This window comes from Salmo trutta, chromosome 13, assembly GCF_901001165.1.
Source record: "Salmo trutta chromosome 13, fSalTru1.1, whole genome shotgun sequence".
Taxonomy (NCBI): Eukaryota; Metazoa; Chordata; class Actinopteri; order Salmoniformes; family Salmonidae; genus Salmo; species Salmo trutta.
Window position 1 is genome coordinate 68,999,501 of NC_042969.1, and position 25,062 is coordinate 69,024,562.

Consider the following 25,062-nt stretch of genomic DNA (forward strand, 5'->3'; position numbering starts at 1 on the left):
TTATGTTTGTTATGAAGTTCGTAGGGAAGGAAACTGGGGCTGTTGAAACTGTTGCAGGAGGTTAATTGAATATTGAAACACAAAATGCATTTAACAACAAAGATTAGAGAAGTCAATGTCACCATCAGCAGAAAAAACATGTCTTAAAGGCCCAGTGCAGTCAAAAACGTTTTATATATTGTGAACATGATGATAATGCCCTTTTTGTAAAACAGCTGTTTGAAAAGGTCGCCTGAAATTAGAGCCAGTATAGGTGGGATGGAATTTTGGCCAATGTGTTAATACACCAGTAAGAAAGAGTGTTACAAACCTCTCTGCCAATAACAGACAGTTTTTAATTTCCCCCTCCTCACTCAGACCACCCCAAACAGTCCTAGCAAAATTCTTGATTGAGAAATTGCTCTTTACTAAGAAGCTATTTTTGTTTCTTTTTTACCATTTTAACTGAAAACAATCACAGTAAGGTACTTAACTGTTACGCATAAATGATTTGATATTGAGCTAAAAACAGCTGCATCGGACCTTTAACACAGCAGTTTTACTAACAACTCACTTTCTTAAAAAATGGAAAGTAGAAAAGTGGAATGCACTGTTATACACATAAGATGTCAACCTCATATGAAGAGACCACATTCTATTAACAGAGGAAATACTGTAGAAGCAGAAGCAGAACAGACTCATTTTACATGTGGTACAAGACTTAATAAACTACAGGTAGAAACTTGATAAGAATAGAGACAAAAGAACCTGACCTTGTTTTTGTGCATGGTGAACAGACACCATGCTGTCCCTTCGCCTGGCTCTCATGGCCTCGCACGCTCTGCTCTCTGTCCCACTGTGTCCCTCTCTCAGCCTCAGTCTGTCACAACACTACTGGCCTGCTATGTCATCCTCCCGGCCCCCACGAGTACAATCACCTCGTCCCCTCTCACACAACACACCCAAGCTCTAACAAAGACAGCTCAAGTCTCATGCCAGCATAAAATGTGATATCTAAATGTAGACAGCAAACATCTCAGTAGGTTGGTCTACTGAGAAGCATTAAAACCTACATCAACAAGTCCAAAGTGTTAAGGTTGAGTGACTCAAATGCTTCCATTATAAACATCAAAGTAAAAATGTAACACGCAACATTCGACTCTCATTTTCTGCTTTGAATTCCATATGGTTAATAAAAATATTAAGCTATTTCCTGTAAAATTCTCCAGTAAAGAGGTTGTTTCCTGCTCAGGTCAGGTGCTCTATGGGTAACGTTACATTCCTACAGTACCTCTCCTCCACGGATGCTGCTGCTGCTGCTCTCAGCTGTGTGTGGATGAGCATTTGTATGGAGGAGGATGGGTCAAGGATGCGAACGCTCTGATTGGTTGGCTTGGCATGGTGTGTTTGAAGGTCCTTGGTAGGCTCACAGAGATGTGGTTACCTGGCGAGGGTGGTCTTCCTTCTCTGCTCTCCTCTCTCTCAATCTTTCTCGTTCTCCTTTCTCTTTCGCCCGTCCTTTCTCTCTCTCTGTGCTGTAGGAGCTGCGAGACATGCGTTAGCAGCTCAAGTTGCTCTAGACTGGAGCCTAGCGGCGTCAATGTGAATAGGCATATCAGCACTTCTCTCCACTGCACGGAGAGATTGAGAGAGAGAGAGAGAGAGAGAGAGAGAGAGAGAGAGAGAGAGAGAGAGAGAGAGAGAGAGAGAGAGAGAGAGAGAGAGAGGAGAGCGGGAAGGGGGAGGAGTGCAGCTGCGTCATGACCTCACAGTATCTCCTACAGACATAGCTGCCCTGCTCTGTCCCTGACCCAGAATTATCAGTCATCCATTATCACGTCATCATTTAAAATCCCAAATCATCATCATTACCGTATAATTGGCATCATCATCGCCATCATCATAATTGTCATCACCATGATCATAATCATCATCATCATTATATAGCTCAGTGACAAACATTAGTGAATGTCACCTCATAAAATCAAAGATGGAGTACTGCAACTACTGTATAAACGGACTCTTTACAAGGTGCAGTATTATTTGAAAAAAGATTCACCTAACTCCCCTCTGCAACAATTTGTCAATTTTCTGCAAATTATTTATTCATTTTGTTTCCTCCAGGGCTCCCTAACAGAGTAAAGAGGAGGATCAGATTTCCCAAACTGAAGGGGGAATAGGTAATGTCTCACCCCACGGACGGAGGGATGGATCAACGATCTACCGATTGAAAGGCGGAAGAAGAACAATGTGAGAAATCTATTCCATTGAGGAATAAATGGATGACGCCTCACAAGCACTGAATGAATAACTTTACAGTCCATTTAGCTGAACCTGCATGGTGCTAATACATACGATATTCACAAGCTGTGTAACAGGAGGCAATTGACCAATAACTTCACATAGGCTACCTCTGGTATATAAGCAGAATGTATTATTTAAGAGAATGTGCAAACAGTTTTACTGTCATTACCATTGGTAACACCCTTGTATTTTTATGTTTTCCTTCGAAATACCCCAATTAACACATCGGCTTGGTGTATTCAACCAAAAAATCAACAGCGTACAAACTTTGTTGTTACTACGCAGCGAAACCTATATCACGACTCAAGTCAACATCTTTTTATTTTAGTCCTGAAAAGTGCAGGTTTAAACAGTTTTTAGACGCAACACATCCACACTTTGGCCAACTAAATGGATTTCTGCATGTATTATTTACAGTGGCCAATACAACCAAAAACATACTGATCGCAAGTCATCATTGTGTGAATCATGACCACCAAGGCATTAGCACTCGTCTTCTGGTCTCACTGCAGGGTAAATGCCCTGTTGACCACAGAACCGAGAGCCCTATTGCACAGCCTAGGAAGATAAAAGGCACTTCCTGTGCCCTGAAATTACACTTCTCAATAATGCATGAAGATGCTCTCAGTGATCTGCCTTAACCATGACTGTCTGGGATTACAGCTGGAGGTTTGAGCTTGGTAAGCTTCTGAAGACTGAGCTTTCCATCCTGTGTTGTCTTAAAGCATGAGATACATTTCTAAACAAAGTTGTAATATTTTGCTGAGTTGCATATTTGACATGAAGGTACACTTAAGTCGGCTATAGAAAAGCAACAAATTGGCTTCATCCACACTCCCACAATACACTTATTATGGCTTATTGTATTGGCTATTTTGAAAGGCAGGGACATAATGGCTGGACACAAAAGAAAGAGAATTAGATGGAATTTAGCAGAGCATCTGTAGCTCACGTGATGTGATGGTGGTCAGGGGTTATAGTGGTCCAAACCTGGCTCTGTCTGTTCATCACACAACCCGCATGACTGGCTATTCAACTCAGGCCAGGCCAGACACATTGCACCACACTCCACCAGTGTGCCTGATCATATCCTGTCCTTCATGATCTGTACAGCACTTTGAGATATCAGCTGATGTAAGAAGGGCTATATAAATACATTTGATTTGATTTGATATAAGGTCATACATATTAATGACCAATGGGAATGCATTTTGAACATTTTACAAGATAGTTATGAAAGAGGATATATCTGTGTAACTACATTAATTGTAAGTAACCATGGTAACCCAAGACAAATTACCTCAAACTTGCCTAACAATGACGAGGGACAACAGAGGATCAGCTGCTGTGTTTTAAGCAGCATCACCTGCAAACACATCAACATTGTCCTTAGACCCCTCTCCCTACCTATAAAATCACTTCAATCAGCAATCCCAACCTTAACACAGCAACAACCAGTCATCCCACATACACACACATCCACACTAAAATAACACACTGCAGACAGACCTACTGAACTGTGAACTGTGTGTTGATAGTAGTTTCCCCTCCTACAAACATGCACAAGGAGTAATGACAGGGGAACAAAGACAACTACCAAACTGCACATCCAAATCAAAACCTTCATGCATCTCTCATACATACCCATTGCAATACTATCACTCACCTTTTGGGCTTGTGCCATATAAACAGTGTTACTCAGACCTGGCAATTGTCTCCACAGGTGTAACAGTCTAAAGAGACCCTTCAGAATGAAGTGACTGCACACAGATCTTCAAACTTGACCAAACAGAGTAGCTAACAGACGAATCGCAGCAGCCTGCTGTCCACTAACAAAACCCTGTTTGTTTCCCATATTGTGACTGATGTTGTTTCTCCAGTAAAAACAAACAATGACATTCCATGACTTGCAACTGTATTCCAGACTCGCCTTTCCAAATGAAAAGCGTATTCAGACACCTCAGTCAGCAGGGACAAAGCCACAGATCTAGCACATGCAGGGTGGGCGGGCTGGGGGCCATAGGGTGACAGGACAGCAGCCTCCTATACACCACGCCATCTAACCCCACAACCTATACACCACGCCATCTAACCCCACAACCTATACACCACACCATCTAACCCCACAACCTATACACCACAACCTATACACCACGCCATCTAACCCCACAACCTATACACCACAACCTATACACCACGCCATCTAACCCCACAACCTATACACCACAACCTATACACCACACCATCTAACCCCACAACCTATACACCACAACCTATACAACACACCATCTAACCCCACAACCTATACACCACGCAATCTAACCCCACAACCTATACACCACGCCATCTAACCCCACAACCTATACACCACAACCTATACACCACGCCATCTAACCCCACAACCTATACACCACGCCATCTATACACCACGCCATCTAACCCCATAATCTATACACCACGCCATCTAACCCCACAATCTAACCCCACAACCTATACACCACACCATCTAACCCCATAATCTATACCCCACAACCTATACACCACACCATCTAACCCCACAACCTATACACCATGCCATCTAACCCCACAACCTATACACCACACCATCTAACCCAATAATCTATACCCCACAACCTATACACCACGCCATCTAACCCCACAACCTAACCCCACAATCTATACACCACGCCATCTAACCCCACAACCTATACACCACGCCATCTAACCCCACAACCTATACACCACGCCATCTAACCCCACAACCTATACACACGCCATCTATACACCACGCCATCTATACACCACAACCTATACACCACGCCATCTATACACCACGCCATCTAACCCCACAACCTATACACCACGCCATCTAACCCCACAACCTATACACCACGCCATCTAACCCCACAACCTATACACCACGCCATCTAACCCCACAACCTATACACCACGCCATCTATACACCACAACCTATACACCACGCCATCTATACACCACACCATCTAACCCCACAATCTATACACCACGCCATCTAACCCCACGCCATCTATACACCACAACCTATACACCACGCCATCTATACACCACAACCTATACACCACGCCATCTATACACCACGCCATCTAACCCCACAATCTATACACCACGCCATCTAACCCCACGCCATCTATACACCACAACCTACACACCACACCATCTATACACCACGCCATCTAACCCCACAAGCTATACACCACGCCATCTAACCCCACAACCTATACACCACGCCATCTAACCCCACAACCTATACACACGCCATCTATACACCACAACCTATACACCACGCCATCTATACACCACGCCATCTAACCCCACAATCTATACACCACGCCATCTAACCCCACACCATCTATACACCACAACCTATACACCACGCCATCTATACACCACGCCATCTAACCCCACAATCTATACACCACGCCATCTAACCCCACAATCTATACACCACGCCATCTAACCCCACAACCTACACACCACGCCATGTAACCCCACAACCTACACACCACACCATCTAAGCCCACAACTTATACACACGCCATCTTACCCCACAATCTATACACCACGCCATCTAACCCCACAACCTATACACCACGCCATCTAACCCCACAACCTATACACACCACGCCATCTAACCCCACAACCTATACACCACACCATCTAACCCCACAACCTATACACCACGCCATCTAAACCCACAACCTATACACCACACCATCTAACCCCACAACCTATACACCACGCAATCTAACCCCACAACCTATACACCACGCCATCTAACCCCACAACCTATACACCACAACCTATACACCACGCCATCTAACCCCACAACCTATACACCACGCCATCTATACACCACGCCATCTAACCCCATAATCTATACACCACGCCATCTAACCCCACAATCTAACCCCACAACCTATACACCACACCATCTAACCCCATAATCTATACCCCACAACCTATACACCACACCATCTAACCCCACAACCTATACACCATGCCATCTAACCCCACAACCTATACACCACACCATCTAACCCAATAATCTATACCCCACAACCTATACACCACGCCATCTAACCCCACAACCTAACCCCACAATCTATACACCACGCCATCTAACCCCACAACCTATACACCACGCCATCTAACCCCACAACCTATACACCACGCCATCTAACCCCACAACCTATACACACGCCATCTATACACCACGCCATCTATACACCACAACCTATACACCACGCCATCTATACACCACGCCATCTAACCCCACAACCTATACACCACGCCATCTAACCCCACAACCTATACACCACGCCATCTAACCCCACAACCTATACACCACGCCATCTAACCCCACAACCTATACACCACGCCATCTATACACCACAACCTATACACCACGCCATCTATACACCACACCATCTAACCCCACAATCTATACACCACGCCATCTAACCCCACGCCATCTATACACCACAACCTATACACCACGCCATCTATACACCACAACCTATACACCACGCCATCTATACACCACGCCATCTAACCCCACAATCTATACACCACGCCATCTAACCCCACGCCATCTATACACCACAACCTACACACCACACCATCTATACACCACGCCATCTAACCCCACAAGCTATACACCACGCCATCTAACCCCACAACCTATACACCACGCCATCTAACCCCACAACCTATACACACGCCATCTATACACCACAACCTATACACCACGCCATCTATACACCACGCCATCTAACCCCACAATCTATACACCACGCCATCTAACCCCACACCATCTATACACCACAACCTATACACCACGCCATCTATACACCACGCCATCTAACCCCACAATCTATACACCACGCCATCTAACCCCACAATCTATACACCACGCCATCTAACCCCACAACCTACACACCACGCCATGTAACCCCACAACCTACACACCACACCATCTAAGCCCACAACTTATACACACGCCATCTTACCCCACAATCTATACACCACGCCATCTAACCCCACAACCTATACACCACGCCATCTAACCCCACAACCTATACACACCACGCCATCTAACCCCACAACCTATACACCACACCATCTAACCCCACAACCTATACACCACGCCATCTAAACCCACAACCTATACACCACACCATCTAACCCCACAACCTATACACACGCCATCTTACCCCACAATCTATACAACACGCCATCTAACCCCACAACCTATACACCACACCATCTAACCCCACAACCTATACACCACGACATCTATACACCACAACCTATACACCACACCATCTATACACCACGCCATCTAACCCCACAATCTATACACCACGCCATCTAACCCCACAACCTATACACCACACCATCTAACCCCACAACCTATACACACGCCATCTTACCCCACAATCTATACACCACGCCATCTAACCCCACAACCTATACACCACGCCATCTAAGCCCACAACCTATACACACGCCATCTTACCCCACAATCTATACACCACGCCATCTAACCCCACAATCTATACACACCACGCCATCTAACCCCACAACCTATACACCACACCATCTAACCCCACAACCTATACACCACGCCATCTAAACCCACAACCTATACACCACACCATCTAACCCCACAACCTATACACACGCCATCTTACCCCACAATCTATACACCACGCCATCTAACCCCACAACCTATACACCACACCATCTAACCCCACAACCTATACACCACGCCATCTATACACCACAACCTATACACCACACCATCTATACACCACGCCATCTAACCCCACAATCTATACACCACGCCGTCTAACCCCACAACCTATACACCACACCATCTAACCCCACAACCTATACACACGCCATCTTACCCCACAATCTATACACCACGCCATCTAACCCCACAACCTATACACCACGCCATCTAACCCCACAACCTATACACACCACGCCATCTAACCCCACAACCTATACACCACGCCATCTAACCCCACAACCTATACACCACGCCATCTAAACCCACAACCTATACACCACGCCATCTAAACCCACAACCTATACACCACGCCATCTAACCCCACAACCTATACACACGCCATCTTACCCCACAATCTATACACCACGCCATCTAACCCCACAACCTATACACCACGCCATCTATACACCACAACCTATACACCACACCATCTATACACCACGCCATCTAACCCCACAATCTATACACCACGCCATCTAACCCCACCATCTATACACCACGCCATCTAACCCCACAACCTATACACCACACCATCTAACCCCACAACCTATACACCACGCCATCTAACCCCACAATCTATACACCACGCCATCTAACCCCACAATCTATACACCACGCCATCTAACCCCACAACCTATACACCCCGCCATCTAACCCCACAACCTATACACCACGCCATCTAACCCCACAACCTATACACCACGCCATCTATACACCACACCATCTATACACCACGCCATCTAACCCCACAACCTATACACCACGCCATCTAACCCCACAACCTATACACCATGCCATCTAACCCCACAACCTATACACCACGCCATCTAACCCCACAACCTATACACCACGCCATCTAACCCACAACCTATACACCACGCCATCTAACCCCACAACCTATACACCACGCCATCTAACCCCACAACCTATACACCACGCCATCTAACCCCACAACCTATACACTACGCCATCTAACCCCACAACCTATACACCACGCCATCTAACCCCACAACCTATACACCACGCCATCTATCCCCACAACCTATACACACCACCTATCCCCACAACCTATACACCACGCCATCTAACCCCACAACCTATACACACGCCATCTAACCCCACAACCTATACACCACGCCATCTAACCCCACAACCTATACACCACGCCATCTAACCCCACAACCTATACACCACGCCATCTATACACCACACCATCTATACACCACGCCATCTAACCCCACAACCTATACACACGCCATCTAACCCCACAATCTATACCCCACAACCTATACACACGCCATCTTACCCCACAATCTATACACCACGCCATCTAACCCCACAACCTATACACCGTGCCATCTAACCCCACAACCTATACACCACGCCATCTAACCCCACAATCTATACCCCACAACCTATACACACGCCATCTTACCCCACAATCTATACACCACGCCATCTAACCCCACAACCTATATACCGTGCCATCTAACCCCACAACCTATACACCACACCATCTAACCCCACAACCTATACACCACGCCATCTGACCCCACAACCTATACACACGCCATCTAACCCCACAATCTATACCCCACAACCTATACACACGCCATCTTACCCCACAATCTATACACCACGCCATCTAACCCCACAACCTATACACCACACCATCTAAACCCACACCATCTAACCCCACAACCTATACACCACACCATCTAACCCCACAATCTATACACCACACCATCTAAGCCCACAACCTATACACACACGCCATCTAACCCCACAACCTATACACACACGCCATCTAACCCCACAATCTATACACCACGCCATCTAACCCCACAACCTATACACCACGCCATCTAACCCCACAACCTATACACCACAACCTATACACCACGCCATCTAACCCCACAACCTATACACCACACCATCTAACCCCACAACCTATACACACCACGCCATCTAACCCCACAACCTATACACCACGCCATCTAACCCCACAACCTATACACCACGCCATCTAACCCCACAACCTATACACCACGCCATCTAACCCCACAACCTATACACCACGCCATCTAACCCCACAACCTATACACCACGCCATCTAACCCCACAACCTATACACCACGCCATCTAACCCCACAACCTATATACTACGCCATCTAACCCCACAACCTATACACCACGCCATCTAACCCCACAACCTATACACCACGCCATCTATCCCCACAACCTATACACACCACCTATCCCCACAACCTATACACCACGCCATCTAACCCCACAACCTATACACACGCCATCTAACCCCACAACCTATACACCACGCCATCTAACCCCACAACCTATACACCACGCCATCTAACCCCACAACCTATACACCACGCCATCTATACACCACACCATCTATACACCACGCCATCTAACCCCACAACCTATACACACGCCATCTAACCCCACAATCTATACCCCACAACCTATACACACGCCATCTTACCCCACAATCTATACACCGTGCCATCTAACCCCACAACCTATACACCGTGCCATCTAACCCCACAACCTATACACCACACCATCTAACCCCACAACCTATACACCACGCCATCTAACCCCACAACCTATACACACGCCATCTAACCCCACAATCTATACCCCACAACCTATACACACGCCATCTTACCCCACAATCTATACACCACGCCATCTAACCCCACAACCTATACACCACACCATCTAAACCCACACCATCTAACCCCACAACCTATACACCACACCATCTAACCCCACAATCTATACACCACACCATCTAAGCCCACAACCTATACACACACGCCATCTAACCCCACAACCTATACACACACGCCATCTAACCCCACAATCTATACACCACGCCATCTAACCCCACAACCTATACACCACGCCATCTAACCCCACAACCTATACACCACAACCTATACACCACGCCATCTAACCCCACAACCTATACACCACACCATCTAACCCCACAACCTATACACACCACGCCATCTAACCCCACAATCTATACACCACGCCATCTAACCCCACAACCTATACACCACAACCTATACACCACGCCATCTAACCCCACAACCTATACACCACACCATCTAACCCCACGCCAACTAACCCCACAACCTATACACCACACCATCTAACCCCACTACCTATATATCTCTCCATAACCCCACAACCTATACACCACGCCATCTAACCCCACTACCTATACATCACTCCATAACCCCACAGCACAGGTTCCACCACCCCAGCAGAGAAATGGAAGCATAGGGAAGAGTATAGACTTACCTGATCTTGTCTGCTGCACTGTCAGACCTGGAAGGCAGAGAGATGAGAAAGGAGATGTCATTCACAGGGACATCCTCGTATACTTCACTCATACAGGTGAATACCTTAACTAACCATGGCATAATCAACAGTTATTGTCCAATCGCAGAAATCTGCAAAAGGCACCTAAAACAATGAGAGAAGAGGCGGTCCTCCTGGATAATCTTGTAAGCCAGTTAGCAAACACAACAATCCACAGAATGCATTTGTCAGAGCAAAACCTCTTCAGCTGGTGCAATGAATGCTAACGCTAATAACCTAGCCTGCTCCTATTACACAGGAACATCTACACACTGCCACCAGCATCCCAGCTAGCCTACCGGTAAGCCAGCTAGCCTGTGCCATGCTGTAGCTTCACTGTGAGCAAACAAACCGCTGCAGACAGCCACACATCAGACAGAACATCCAGAGCAGACATTAAATGTAGCTGTTACCTGCAGAGGAGACATGACATTCCGTGCCCTCTAAAGCTGGGTAAAGACCGTTCAAACCCCAGCAGCAGCCAGGGATTACAAGCAGAGAGAAAAGAGTAGCATTCAGGAGAAATCCCATAAGGTCAAACGTAAGGTTCCTATTCGGAGCAGTACACAGAGAAATAGCGGGGGAGGAACTGTAGAGAAAAAGAGCGGGACGGAGAGGAGAGCAGGAGAGAGTGAGAAAGAGGGAGTGAGGAAAGGGAGAGTAGAATGTTGTAGCCTACTGTAGATACTATAGAAGAGAGTGAGAGAGAAATAAAGAAAAGAGATAAAAAGGGGGGATTCCAACAGCACCAGCTCAGCTGATTCTTCAATAATGGTTAATACTCTGTATTTCAATTTATTCAAAGCCATTATCACTGCTTCAAGTTTCCTCACAGTCAATTTGGCTGTGATTTGTTTGAATGTCTAATCTTTTTCTGTCACCACTAAACCACTGTATGACAAATCCATTTTCATTACAAAGACGCAGCATTTGAAAGAGGCAGATATGACAGGTGCCTTTAGAAGCTTCAGCCTTCCCTCAGCCTTCCCTTTCTCCAGAGTGAGCTCAGGCCATTGAGTTCCTCCTGATGTGGTATCTCATAGCTGAGGTATGATCTTCTCTCTCCAGGCAGGGAAGCAGGCAGGCACCACGCTCTCCCCCTATCTCTGTTCTCTGTCTGATTTGCTCCCCATGCCTGACATTTGTGCTCCCTGAGACCACTGCAATACATCCCCACTGCTGACAGAGGTAATACTGAGCTGGAGACGCAGCCATCCACCCACTCACACCACAGCCCACTCACACCACAGCCCACTCACACCACAGCCCACTCACACCACAGCCCACTCACACCACAGCCCACTCACACCACAGAGAGGGAGGAACAGTATGTTCTCACTCACATTCAAAGCCCTGCCACTAACATGTGAATTACAATTGCTAGCAAATTTAGCATGCTTAATTTATTTTATTTTATCTTTATTTAACTAGGCAAGTCAGTTAAAAGAACAAATTCTTATTTTCAATGACAGCCTTTGTTCAGGGGCAGAATGACAGATTTGTACCTTGTCAGCTCGGGGATTCAAACTTGCAACCTTTCAGTTACTAGCTACTAGTCCAATGCTACTCACTTAGTGAGGAGCGACGAACCGCCCTTGCTGTCTCTGCCTGGCTAGCTCCCCTCTCTCCACTGGGATTCTCTGCCTTTGACCTTTGTGCATCGCTTAAGAGGGTTGAGTCACAGACGTGGTTTTGACAGGTTTTGCTCCCCTACGGGCTCGTGCGTTGGAGGAGATCTTCGTGGGCTATACTCAGCCTTGTCTCAGGGTAGTAAGTTGGTGGTCTGTTGACATCCCTCTAGTGGTGTGGGGGCTGTGCTTTGGCAAGTGGGTGGGGTCATATCCTACCTGGTTGGCCCTGTCCGGGGGTATCGTTGGATGTGGCCTCTCTCACTCCCTCCCGGAGGACCTGAGCCTTAGGACCATGCCTCAGAACTTTCTGGCCTGATGACTCCTGGCTGTCGTGCTGCTGCTGCTCCAGTTTCAACTGTTCTGCCTGCAGCTATAGAACCCTGACCTGTTCACCGGATGTGCTTCCTTGTCCCGGACCTGCTGTTTTCGTCTCGTCTCGACACAACTGACATTTACTCCTGAGGTACTGACCTGTTGCACCCTCAACCACTGTGATTATAATTTAACCCTGCTGGTCATCTATGAACATTTGAACATCTTGATGAACAATCTGGCCTTAATGGCCATGTACTCTTATAATCTCCACCCGGCACAGCCAGAAGAGGACTGGCCACCTCTCAGAGCCTGGTTCCTCTCTAGGTTTCTTCCTAGGTTCCTGCCTTTCTAGGGAGTTTTCCTAGCCACCGTGCTTCTACATCTGCATTGCTTGCTGTTTGGGGTTTAAGGCTGGGTTACTGTATAGCACTTTGTGACATCTGCTGATGTAAAAAGGGCTTTATAAATGCATTTGATTGATTGCTTGATAATATCAAGTGCCTTGAATCCTTACCTTATCATATTACTTCTTGTTATTGTTGCTAAATTACAATGATTAAAAACAGCTAAATTGAAGACTGACATGTCCCATAGAAAAACATATTCATTGAACTCATTACCAACACCATGGAAAGTGTCTCTAAATTGTCAATAATGAGCGTTACAGTCCAGATGCCAAGCACGGCTGACGACCAACTGCCATCTAGTGGTGAAAAAGAACAGTGTTGAGGACCAACTGCCATCTAGTGGTGAAAAAGAACAGTGCTGAGGACCAACTGCCATCTAGTGGTGAAAAAGAGCAGTGTTGAGGACCAACTGCGATCTAGTGGTGAAAAAGAGCAGTGCTGAGGACCAACTGCCATCTAGTGGTGAAAAAGAGCAGTGCTGAGGACCAACTGCCATCTAGTGGTGAAAAAGAGCAGTGCTGAGGACCAACTGCCATCTAGTGGTGAAAAAGAGCAGTGCTGAGGACCAACTACCATCTAGTGGTGAAAAAGAGCAGTGTTGAGGACCAACTACCATCTAGTGGTGAAAAAGAGCAGTGTTGAGGACCAACTGCGATCTAGTGGTGAAAAAGCAGCAGTATAATAAGTAGACAGAATAGTCATTTCCTGAGCATCCTGATTCATACAGTCAGCGCTCTCCCGTTGCTTTCATTAAACCACACAAACAATTAAACCTTTTGCATAAATACAAAACGTAGAATACAAACAACAGAATACACATACAAGTAAATTCAGAATCTTCTTGTATTTACCTCTCCTCTCGGATGAAGGGAGTCAGGAAGCGAGTGGAGTCATCGTCATGGCTGCTCTGCTGGCTGCTCTGCTGGCTGCTGTGTGACAGAACACAACAGAGAGGAACAAATGTCAGTCATACACCAATACACAATCACTCACAGAATAAACCCTATGAAAACATATCATGTGGCCCTACCCACTCCAGGTGCATTCATAGAACATTTCACTCAGAATCTTCTTGTATTTACCTCTCCTCTCCTGAGAATATGTACATCAGTACACTACAATAGATGTACTTCTTAGTTATACCCACTAGATGGCACTACAAGACACACACAAACACTGATCATGAGTCATACAGAGATACAGAGGTAAAGGTCTGTGGTGGAGATGTTCACCAACTGTATATTGTGGCATTTAAGAGAATCCCACCCGTCCTGCTGTGCTGCTTGGATACCCATTAAACCCATTTTATCTCTGTATACTGATTTGATTCCCAGTTAGAGGCATTTTAAGTCCATCCAGAAATGTTGAAGACATACAGGTAACTGCCAAAATAAAAGAAACACCAAGATAAAGTGTCTTAATAGGGTGTTGGGCCACCATGAGCTGCCAGAACAACTTCAATGCACCTTATCTGGAACTCTACTGGAAGCATGCAACACCATTCTAGCACGATAAATTCTATAATTTGGTGTTTTGTTGATGGTGGTGGAAAACGCTGTTTCAGGCGCCGCTCCAGAATCTACCATAAGTGTTTTATTGGGTTGAGATCTGGTGACAGACGCACACACAAACCCACACACCCACACCCTTTAAACACCTTATGCTCCTTTGAGACGCCTCTTTTAAAGTCACTGAGATCTCTTCTTCTAGCCATGATAGCTAGAAATAACGGGCAACTGGGCCTTTTTATACATGACCCTAAGCATGATGGGATGTTTACTGATTAATTAACTCAGGAACCACACCTGTGTGGAAGCACCTATTTTCAATATACTTTGTATCCTCATTAACTCAACTGTATCCTTTATTTTGGCATGACCTGTAGGTTGCTGACATGGAGATATGGTCTGATATCTAAGGATAAGCACTTTTCAAAGATGAACTTTGACATCGTCTTTAACATGATCTTACAGTCATAGGGGCAGCTTTTAACATAATACATTTGCATAAGACAGATGTTCAGAATTATCTAAAGAGAAACTGAGAGCTATGTTTCCTCCAGTCTCCTTCACGGTATTCAAAAGTAAAACAGAACCTAGGAAATATTTTTTGCTCATCACGTTGCCTCTGAGGAGCCAGATTAAAAAGGCAGACTAGGCCAAATAATGCTTCAGCAAAATACTGTCAATCATTACGTGTTTTGAGACCTTGTAAAATGGTGCTTGTGTCCATGACTCCATAGGTTTTTAGAGAGGGCCTTTTTTTGTTGTTGCTTTGGTCATATTCCCCACTGTCAACTTAGCGTCTGTGGTTTCTCCACTGACGTGTCAGACAGTGAAGTTCTGCCTAAGTTTTCCAGGTAGTTATTAATGTTGTTTTAAGGGTTGGAGGGAGATTGCACCTGCTCTACAATAAATCAGGTGTAGGTTATTAGTAAACTCACTGCTCTGAGTTTGTTTGCATGTGTGTGATGGTCAGACTCGTGTATGGAGTGTACACCATTGTGCATGCCTCTTTCAAAACACAAGCAATGAAAGTTGACGTGGCATAAAGCCTCACTAAATCATTCATAACTCATACACAATTGGTTCAATATGTGCTTTGAACACGATAGCTACTGTAGGAGATGTAACAAAACACTGTAGGTTTAAAGAGCACTGGCATTACATCAGACTTAGAGGCATACAGAGTAGTGGTCATGGTGTTTTCTCCGGGCTTTGAATTCATTCCAAAGCAATTGCTTTTCAGGATGAGTTTCTGAGAGGCAATCCAAACAAAATGGATGACTTTAATAGACTATGAGACAACCATCCGCTCGACAACCAAATCTCCTATTATGTTATCTGTACAACTATCAACTATCACTTACAAAAAAACGTGCGCAGGGTTAACAGTTCTCCTTCACCACATTCCTTAGTTGAAAGCTGAGGAAAACCTGTACACTAAAGGAAAATAATAATCTGCTCCTGGAAATCTCTTCAACAAACCATATCAGAAATAACCCTTCTAAAAATTCATCTGGAAGGCATTTCTAATCTCTTCTATTGCATTAGCAACACTTTCCAAGTCTTGTTAACTGTTATCTTTAATCTCCAGTATCTTGCCGAAAGGTTTTGTCTCTGAAATATTTTAATCCATGGTCCAGATAGAGACACTAATGCCTGGTGAAAGATAAGACCTGGAATTATTTAGGGAAACAGGACAGTATCTGCTCACAACAGAGACTCCACAGGGGCTAAAGCGACTACCACTGCCAGACCTCCCACACACACACTATACTCACACACTGCCAGACCTCCCCCACACACACACTATACTCACACACTGCCAGACCTCCCACACACACACACACTATACTCACACACTGCCAGACCTCCCACACACACACTATACTCACACACTGCCAGACCTCCCACACACACACACTATACTCACACACTGCCAGACCTCCCACACACACACTATACTCACACACTGCCAGACCCCCCCCACACATTATAATTACACACTGCCAGACCCCCCCATACTATACTCACACACTGCCAGACCTCCCCACACATTATATTTACACAATGCCAGACCCCCCCCACACTATAATCACACACTGCCAGACCCCCCCCACACTATACTCACACACTGCCAGACCCCCCCACACATTATATTTACACAATGCCAGACCCCCCCCCCCCCACACACACACACTATACGCACACACTGCCAACCCCCCCCCACTCATACAATGCCCCCCCCCCAAACTAAACTAACACTTCCAGGCCCTCCTAACACACACATTCCACTCTCACAATCTGATCAAAACACTTGAGACACTACCACACACACACATTCTCAAGATAAAGCTGCCCCTGTTTCTGAACTGGGAGACAGAGACAAGACCAGACTGGAGGAGTTATTACAGGCTGAGATGGGATGGTAAGAACCACATTTACACCAAATACACACCATAATATAAACTGGGTGTTTGAGCCCTGAATGCTGATTGGCTGACAGCCGTGGTATATCAGACCATATACCACGGGTATGACAAAACATGTATTTTTACAGTTCTAATTACATTGGTAACCAGTTTATAACAGCAATAAGGCACCTCGGGGGTTTGTGGTATATGGCCAATATACCACGGCTAAAGGCTGTATCCAGGCACACTGTAGTATGGAGATTAAACACAAACCTTTACTTGTTAAACTGAAACAATAAGTTACATTGTAACTACAGTAAGTTACTTGCACTTACCAATGACTACGTTTGATGTACAGTACCAGTCAAAGGTTTGGACACACCAAGTCATTCAAGGGTTTATCTTTATTTTTACTATTTTCTACATTGTAGAATAATAGTGAAGACATCAAAACTATGAAATAACACATATGGAATCATGTAGTAACCAAAAAAGTGTTATATATTCTTGAAAGTAGCCACCCTTTGCCTTGATGACAGCTTTGCAAACTCTTGCCATTCATTCAACCAGCTTCATAAGGTTCATAACCTGGAATGCATTTCAATAAAAAAGGTGTGCCTTGTTAAAAGTTAATGTGTGGAATTTCTTTCCTTAATGCCTTTGAGACAAATCAGTTGTGTTGTGACAAGGTAGGGGTGGTGTACAGAAGATAGCTCTATTTGGTAAAAGACCAAGTCCATATTATGGCAAGAACAGCTCAACCATCAAGCACAGGAAAGAAAGACCCAGAGTTTCCTCTGCTGCAGAGGATAAGTTCATTAGAGTTACCAGCCTCAGAAATTGCAGCCCAAATAAATACTTCAAGTAACATACATCTCAACATCAACTGTTCAGAGGAGACTGTGTGAATCAGGCCTTCATGGTCAAATTGCTGCAAAGAAACCACTACTAAAGGACACCAATAAGAAGAAGAGACTTGCTTGGGGCAGAAAATACGAGCAATGGACATTAGACGGGTAGAAATCTGTCCTTTGGTCTGATGAGTTGGACTGTAGAGTGAAGGAAAAGCAGCCAACAAGTGCTCAGTATATGTGGGAACTCCTTCAAGACTGTTGGGAAAGCATTCCAGGTGAAACTGTTTGAAAGAATGCCAAGAGTGTGCAAAGCTGTCATCAAGGCAAAGGTGGCTACTTTGAATAATCTAAAATCTGAAATATGTAGATTTTTTTAAACACTTTTTTGGTTACTACATGATTCCATGTGTGCTATTTCATAGTTTTGATGTTTTCACTATTATTCTACAATGTAGAAAATAGTAAATATAAAGAAAAACCCTTGAATGAGTCGGTGTGTCCAAACTTTTGACTGGTACTGTATATCAAGAGGACTTATCTAAAACTGTAACAAATACTTTATTGGATATCATACAGTGCAGATGGATCAGTTTTGATATGGATCAGATGTGATATCTGTTAAGACACAAAATGAAGACCCAACTCCAATATATTCCCCGAACAGAGTTGTCCCTTGTGTCAGAGACTGGAAAGATCTGACCTCTGACTGAACAAAGTGTGTCATGCCATGTCTGACTGTCTCACTTTCAATCTTACTGCTGTATGAGAGAATGATAGACAATCCACACTGTGGGATTTGCATACAAACTGGAATACATTTGCCATTGAAACAATTCAAACTCTAGACAGATAATAGTACATCTAAGACAACTTCAGGCCCTATCAAACACGGCTTTGGCAATGATTAGGCCGAGACGCTCATTTGAAACACTGTTCCGAGTCAGACAAAGCACAAATAGTTGTGCACTGTCTTGGATTGTCGAACAGGAATTCAGCTAACTGCTAAGGAATAGTGCCGAAACCATGGCCCAGTATTCTCCCATGGTACAACTTATAGCATTATCAGTAGTTAGCGTACTGTACTCACAGCATGTTTGACGCGTGTTCTCTGTGAAGTCCTGCTAACATGTGCTAAGAACGTCCGGAGGGGTACATAAGTCACACAAGCCAGTTTAACTATTAATGTCATCGTACCATGTTTATACATTAACTGACCAAATACACAGCTAGGTCGCACTTGAGCTTGGACTGAAGGTGTAGTTACCTGTAGCCGTAGAAACTAGAGTCATCCATTCCTTCGGGTTACAAGATTTATCTTGTGAAACAGATAGCTCATAGCCACATTTTTATATACACAATCACCCTTGAGTAAAAATGTAACAATAAAACAATACTTCCTCTGTAACTGATTTACTTTTCGCATTGTTGAAATGACTGAGTTCAGGGTATTCAATACAATTGAAGGGCTATGCCCTGCTTGTTGTGGTGACAGGGACAATTACAACACAATGAATGCTTATTGCATTGCTTTCAAGTACACTGACAATGGCCTTGAACCAGATGTGACTACAATGGCTTCACCTGAGGCTTGCTACAGACAGAACCTCACTGCAAAATAGGAAACCTGGAAACCATACTTTATTGGTGTGCAAAGGCTAGTATGACAGACCATCCATTTCCAGAACCATACTGTGGGAGTGAATAATGTATGAAGTACATTTATTGTGGTGTTGCAATTGCGAGGGGCTGCACATAGAATCTCTAATATGGCCATGGTATTGGAACTGAGAGCCAGCCAGGAGACCTATACAGTAGCTTCCAGCAGACCATCCCCCAACTTCCTCACTACACTACATCACCTGAGCAAGAAGCAGTTCCTTGTTCCCATCAAGGCTGCTCTGACCATGCACTTACACGCCCTGCTGGCACTGACAGCCCCCATTGCACTACATTGTAAATCATAGCAATATGAAGAGTGGGAGGAGAATGTTGGAGCCAGAGCAGCATATGACAAACAGACATCCACTGTGGGTTAAGTCTGGATCAACGGCACAGCCCTGAAATTAGTGTGCTGTCATTGGTCACAGCTTCCTTTATGAACGCTTAATTAATGGCTGTGTGCTGCATAGGCAGTCAGAGACAGTGGTTCCCTTAGGGCTACAAGAGTTGAGATGGAGAAAAATATGTAAATCTCTCTTTATGTTCACTATCTGTGTCGCCTCTACCCAACATGATGGAAATAGCTTGGGTCTGCAATACTGCCAAATAAATAATTGATGATGGGATCATTAATATTGAGTTGTGGTGGTTTTTGTAACATAAGCCCACTGTTGGTCTTTTCAGTCTTCATACATCACTTATTTCACAGCAAAACAGAGCAAGACAGGACTATTCAGCAGCAGAAAGGAATACTGTATGTGTATGTGAACCACTGACTGATAATACAGTGTGAACAAACTGGTTCTGCACTCCTAGAGGGGGATATAGTTGTGATTAGTCTGAAATGGTAATGGTCCAGTTTTTCTAACTTAGGAAGTTGATAGGGTTATGCACACATGCCTCTAGGTAAAATAGGATGTTTTCAGTCAAATGGCATGGACATGGCATAATAACCCTCTGTATGTCTACCATCTCTGCTCCCTGCTAGGGGAGAGGGAGAACACAAATACCAGCAGAACTAGAAGCTTCTCCATTCCCCTTAACATAACAAGAATACAGTCTACACGGCAGGTTCTCATCTTATTGTTTCATTTGCTGACAAATCAAATCAAATGTTATTTGTCACATGCTTCATATACAACAGATAAAGGTGAACAGTGAAATAAATGCTTGATGTTAGTGTGCTGTGTGTTACTCCGGTGCAAACCTCCCACTGGGCACACACTGGTTGAATCAACGTTGTTGTCACATAATTTCAATGAAAGAGCAGTATGTCCAACATACTGTACATATTAGAACAAACTACAACTAGCTCTTTTCTCAAAAACACTCACAAACCTTTACAGATGCACAATCGAGAGCATCCTGTCGGGCTGTATCACCGCCTGGTACGGCAACTGCTCCGCCCACAACCGCAAGGCTCTCCAGACGGTAGTGAGGTCTGCACAACGCATCACTGGGGGCAAACTACCTGTCCTCCAGGACACCTACACCACCCGATGTCACAGAAGGCCAAAAAGATCATCAAGGACATCAACCACCCGAGCCACTGCCTGTTCACCCCGCTATCATCCAGAAGGCGAGGTCAGTACAGGTGCATCAAAGCGGGGACCGAGATACTGAAAAACAGCTTTTATCTCAAGGCCATCAGACTGTTAAACAGCCATCACTAGCATTGACTGGCTGCTGCCAACATACTGACTCATCTCTAGCCACTTTAATAATAAAAATGTGGATGTAATAAATGTATCACTAGTCACTTTAAATAATGCCACTTTATATAATGTTTACATACCCTACATTACTCTTCTCATATGTATATACTGTCCCCCTTTACACTTGTGTGTATAAGGTAGTTGTTGTGAAATTGTTAGATTACTTGTTAGATATTACTGCATGGTCGGAACTAGAAGCACAAGCATTTCGCTACACTCGCATTAACATCTGCTAACCATGTGTATGTGACCAATAAAATGTGATTTGATCTGTGTATACGGTAAGACCTGTATATACTGTAAGACCTGTATATAACTGCATTCTTGTTCTTTTCGTTTTTGTGTTGTCTTGCATTTCAAGTGTTTTATTTGTTATCTATATTACTACTTCTATTGTGGAATATTAGGAAAGAGCACAGAGGTTAAGCATTCCACTGTACTGTTTTACACCTGCTGTATCCTGTGCATGTAACAATATAACTTGAAACTAGTGCTCATGGGGCTTTTTACATGGTAATGCACAGTAACCAAATCATTAGGCTGCATGAATCCACTGACCCTAGGCCTCTATGTTCTCTAAATACATCTATGTGCAGTTCAGCAGGGATTTTCGAAATGATTTTGTCACCTCTAGCTCATGGTGCATTTGAATGCTGCATCAAGGCGCTACTGTATAACTGACAGCTTTTATTCCTGCCTCGTGGTGTGTGTAAAACATATATATATAATGTTGAATACAATGGGCAGCAGGCTGCTGTGTCACAATCATAAACCTGTGATTCTTATTCAATCTTACAGCTCAATAAAAAAAAAAACAGACATTCTAACATGACAAGGACCTTGACAAGGTTCTTTCTGTTAGTGTAAGTACTGGCCAAAACGTTAGTGGACAGTGGCAGCAGGCTCAAAGCAGCATGAAGGGTTTAAGGGGGAAACAGGAGGGAAGAAAGGAGAAGAGTTTAAGTTTGGGGGAGGTAATACTCCATACCAACCTGCTCTCGCTGCCGGCGTGCTCCTTCTTCTCTCTCAACCTCAGCCACTTGCGGAGCAGGAAGCGCTTGCGTCGGGGTGAGGCACTGGGCGTAGAGCAGTTGGACCAGGTGGCCCCATCCTCGTCACTGGATGGGGTGATCTCAATGGAGGGCAGCTGCAGGTACTCCTTAGAGCCCGAGTGGGAGTGGGTAGAGACTAGCCACCCATTCACCAGCCTGCCCCTGTCTTTCTCCTTCTCTATCTCGCTGGGAACGTTCTTCATGCGCCGCATCTTGAAGCGCTTGCGTCGTAGTGTTGGTGTGGATGAGCTTGACCACACAGGATCATCCGAGACCCCACCATTCCCCCCATCCGAGTAGGCAGGGGCATAGCGGGGGACGCTCAACTGGAGCGACGGGGGCCGTAAGTTCTCGTTCATGGTCGAAGCTCAGACTCACAGACACACAATCACACTCAGAGACTGCTACTAGGACAGTGGATATTGGAGGAGAGGTGCTGGCTGGCTCGCCGTTTTAGTAGTTGGCAGGCTTGCTGGGAGCTGTAGTTGGTCGAAGCTGAGGCGGTAGCTGGTTGTTGAGAGTCAGGTGCCAAGATGCTCCAATAGCACAGAGACACTCAAAAAATACTGGGTCGTCCTCATTTACTGATCTTTCATATAGCCTTATATACTCTTCTGGTTCCTCACCACTGGTTTTCAAGGTTAGCTTACAGGTGAGGAGGTGAGCCCTTCAGATACCCTGGGCCTGGCCTGGTCCTCAGCTGTGGGGAGATGTGTGGCTGTTGCTGGTCGTCGGGCGACGGCGAGACAAGCGATTTGCAGCAGCGTCTCGGGCCAGGAGAGACGGATGGATTAGACAACAAAGGGGGCGGGGCGTCTGTTCTCCAAGGAGCAGATGAAACATGTATAAGGTCTGTCAGGGAGTGTAACAGTACTCCTCCGCTCTCCCCCGGGACTGGAAGGCCCAGTTACACACTTACACATTCACAGCTCTCTCGCTCCCTCTGCTCGCTGGCTGCCTACTGTCCACTGCTGGCTGCTAGGGATGACTGTCTGCTACTCCCAATGCTAGACAGGAAGACTCCAAGTACCAGCAACACTCCAGTCTTGAAGTTGACCGAAAATATGAGCTCTATACTGTATGCTGTACTGTATGCTCCAGGTTATTGGTTACTGTCCCATGCCTGTGTTGTAGGTTGGGTAGGCTCTTGCAGTCCGTCGTCTAGAGCGCCAGTGTCCCGTTGTCCTCTCTGGCTCCACACAGACACTTCCTACAGGTTAGAGGGAGGTGATAGGGGTGCTGAGGGCGATGCAATGACACAGCAAAGCAGACACACACACGCACACACAAAGACACGCACCCAGGAAACACAATGAACTCAGACAGAAAACACACACAAATAAATATGTAGAGACACACACACACACTTTCTCATTTACACTAACCTGTCCTTACACTGGTATCTCCATGTAATGCATTTAATGCTGTTCGTAGGCAGTGCTACTCTGTGTCTCCACTGTCTGAGTCCACCACCATACACCTTACTGACTCAGAGAACATTAACCAATAAGAGAAGTTTTGAACCACTAGCCATGTACTCAAGTCTACATTTCACTGTACAAATGCAGAGGTAATTGTAGACCTATAGGTTCAGATATACCCACCGTGTAATATACTGTACATAGGCCCAAATACACATTAACGATCACATTATTTAAGTAGAAGATGTATTTGTTAAACTGTGTGATGGGTAAGTGATATTGCCATGGGGAAAGTGTAAATATCTGAGACATGGGGGTCTGAAGAAGACAATTATTATGAAAGAGAAAAACACTTGGATGAAGTGATAACCTGTTACTGCAGAATGGAGCTCTAGCCTTCCGTTGTTACTGTACGGAGCAGGCACGTTTCCTGTCCTCTACCCCACACTCTAACAGGCAGGTTTCATGTCCTCTATGACACACTCAAACGGCTGTATCTGCCAACAACACTAACAGTTTTATGTGTCAACAAGCCTGCTCCATGGCCTCTTTATGAACAGTGTGAAGAGACAGCGTG

The 25,062-nt window shown here is 45.2% G+C and overlaps 1 protein-coding gene across 8 annotated transcripts in view; it reads right to left on the reverse strand.

The window, feature by feature from the left end:
- LOC115206438 (protein Aster-B) overlaps nucleotides 1-24,308 on the reverse strand; it is an 88,179-nt gene extending 63,871 nt beyond the window's left edge. For 3 of the 8 annotated variants that reach the window (XM_029773439.1, XM_029773440.1, XM_029773438.1), the window contains exons 1-3: nucleotides 23,005-24,302; nucleotides 14,720-14,797; nucleotides 11,456-11,482 (exon numbers count right to left, since the gene is read on the reverse strand). In XM_029773439.1, the coding sequence (XP_029629299.1) occupies nucleotides 11,456-11,482; nucleotides 14,720-14,797; nucleotides 23,005-23,423 (524 nt within the window). In that variant the 5' untranslated portion in view covers nucleotides 23,424-24,302. Of the gene's footprint in view, nucleotides 1-11,455; nucleotides 11,483-14,719; nucleotides 14,798-23,004 lie in introns of all 8 variants that reach the window. The other 5 variants (XM_029773442.1, XM_029773443.1, XM_029773444.1 and 2 more) reach the window with 5 other exon arrangements.
- Between the last annotated feature and the right edge of the window lie 754 nt (nucleotides 24,309-25,062).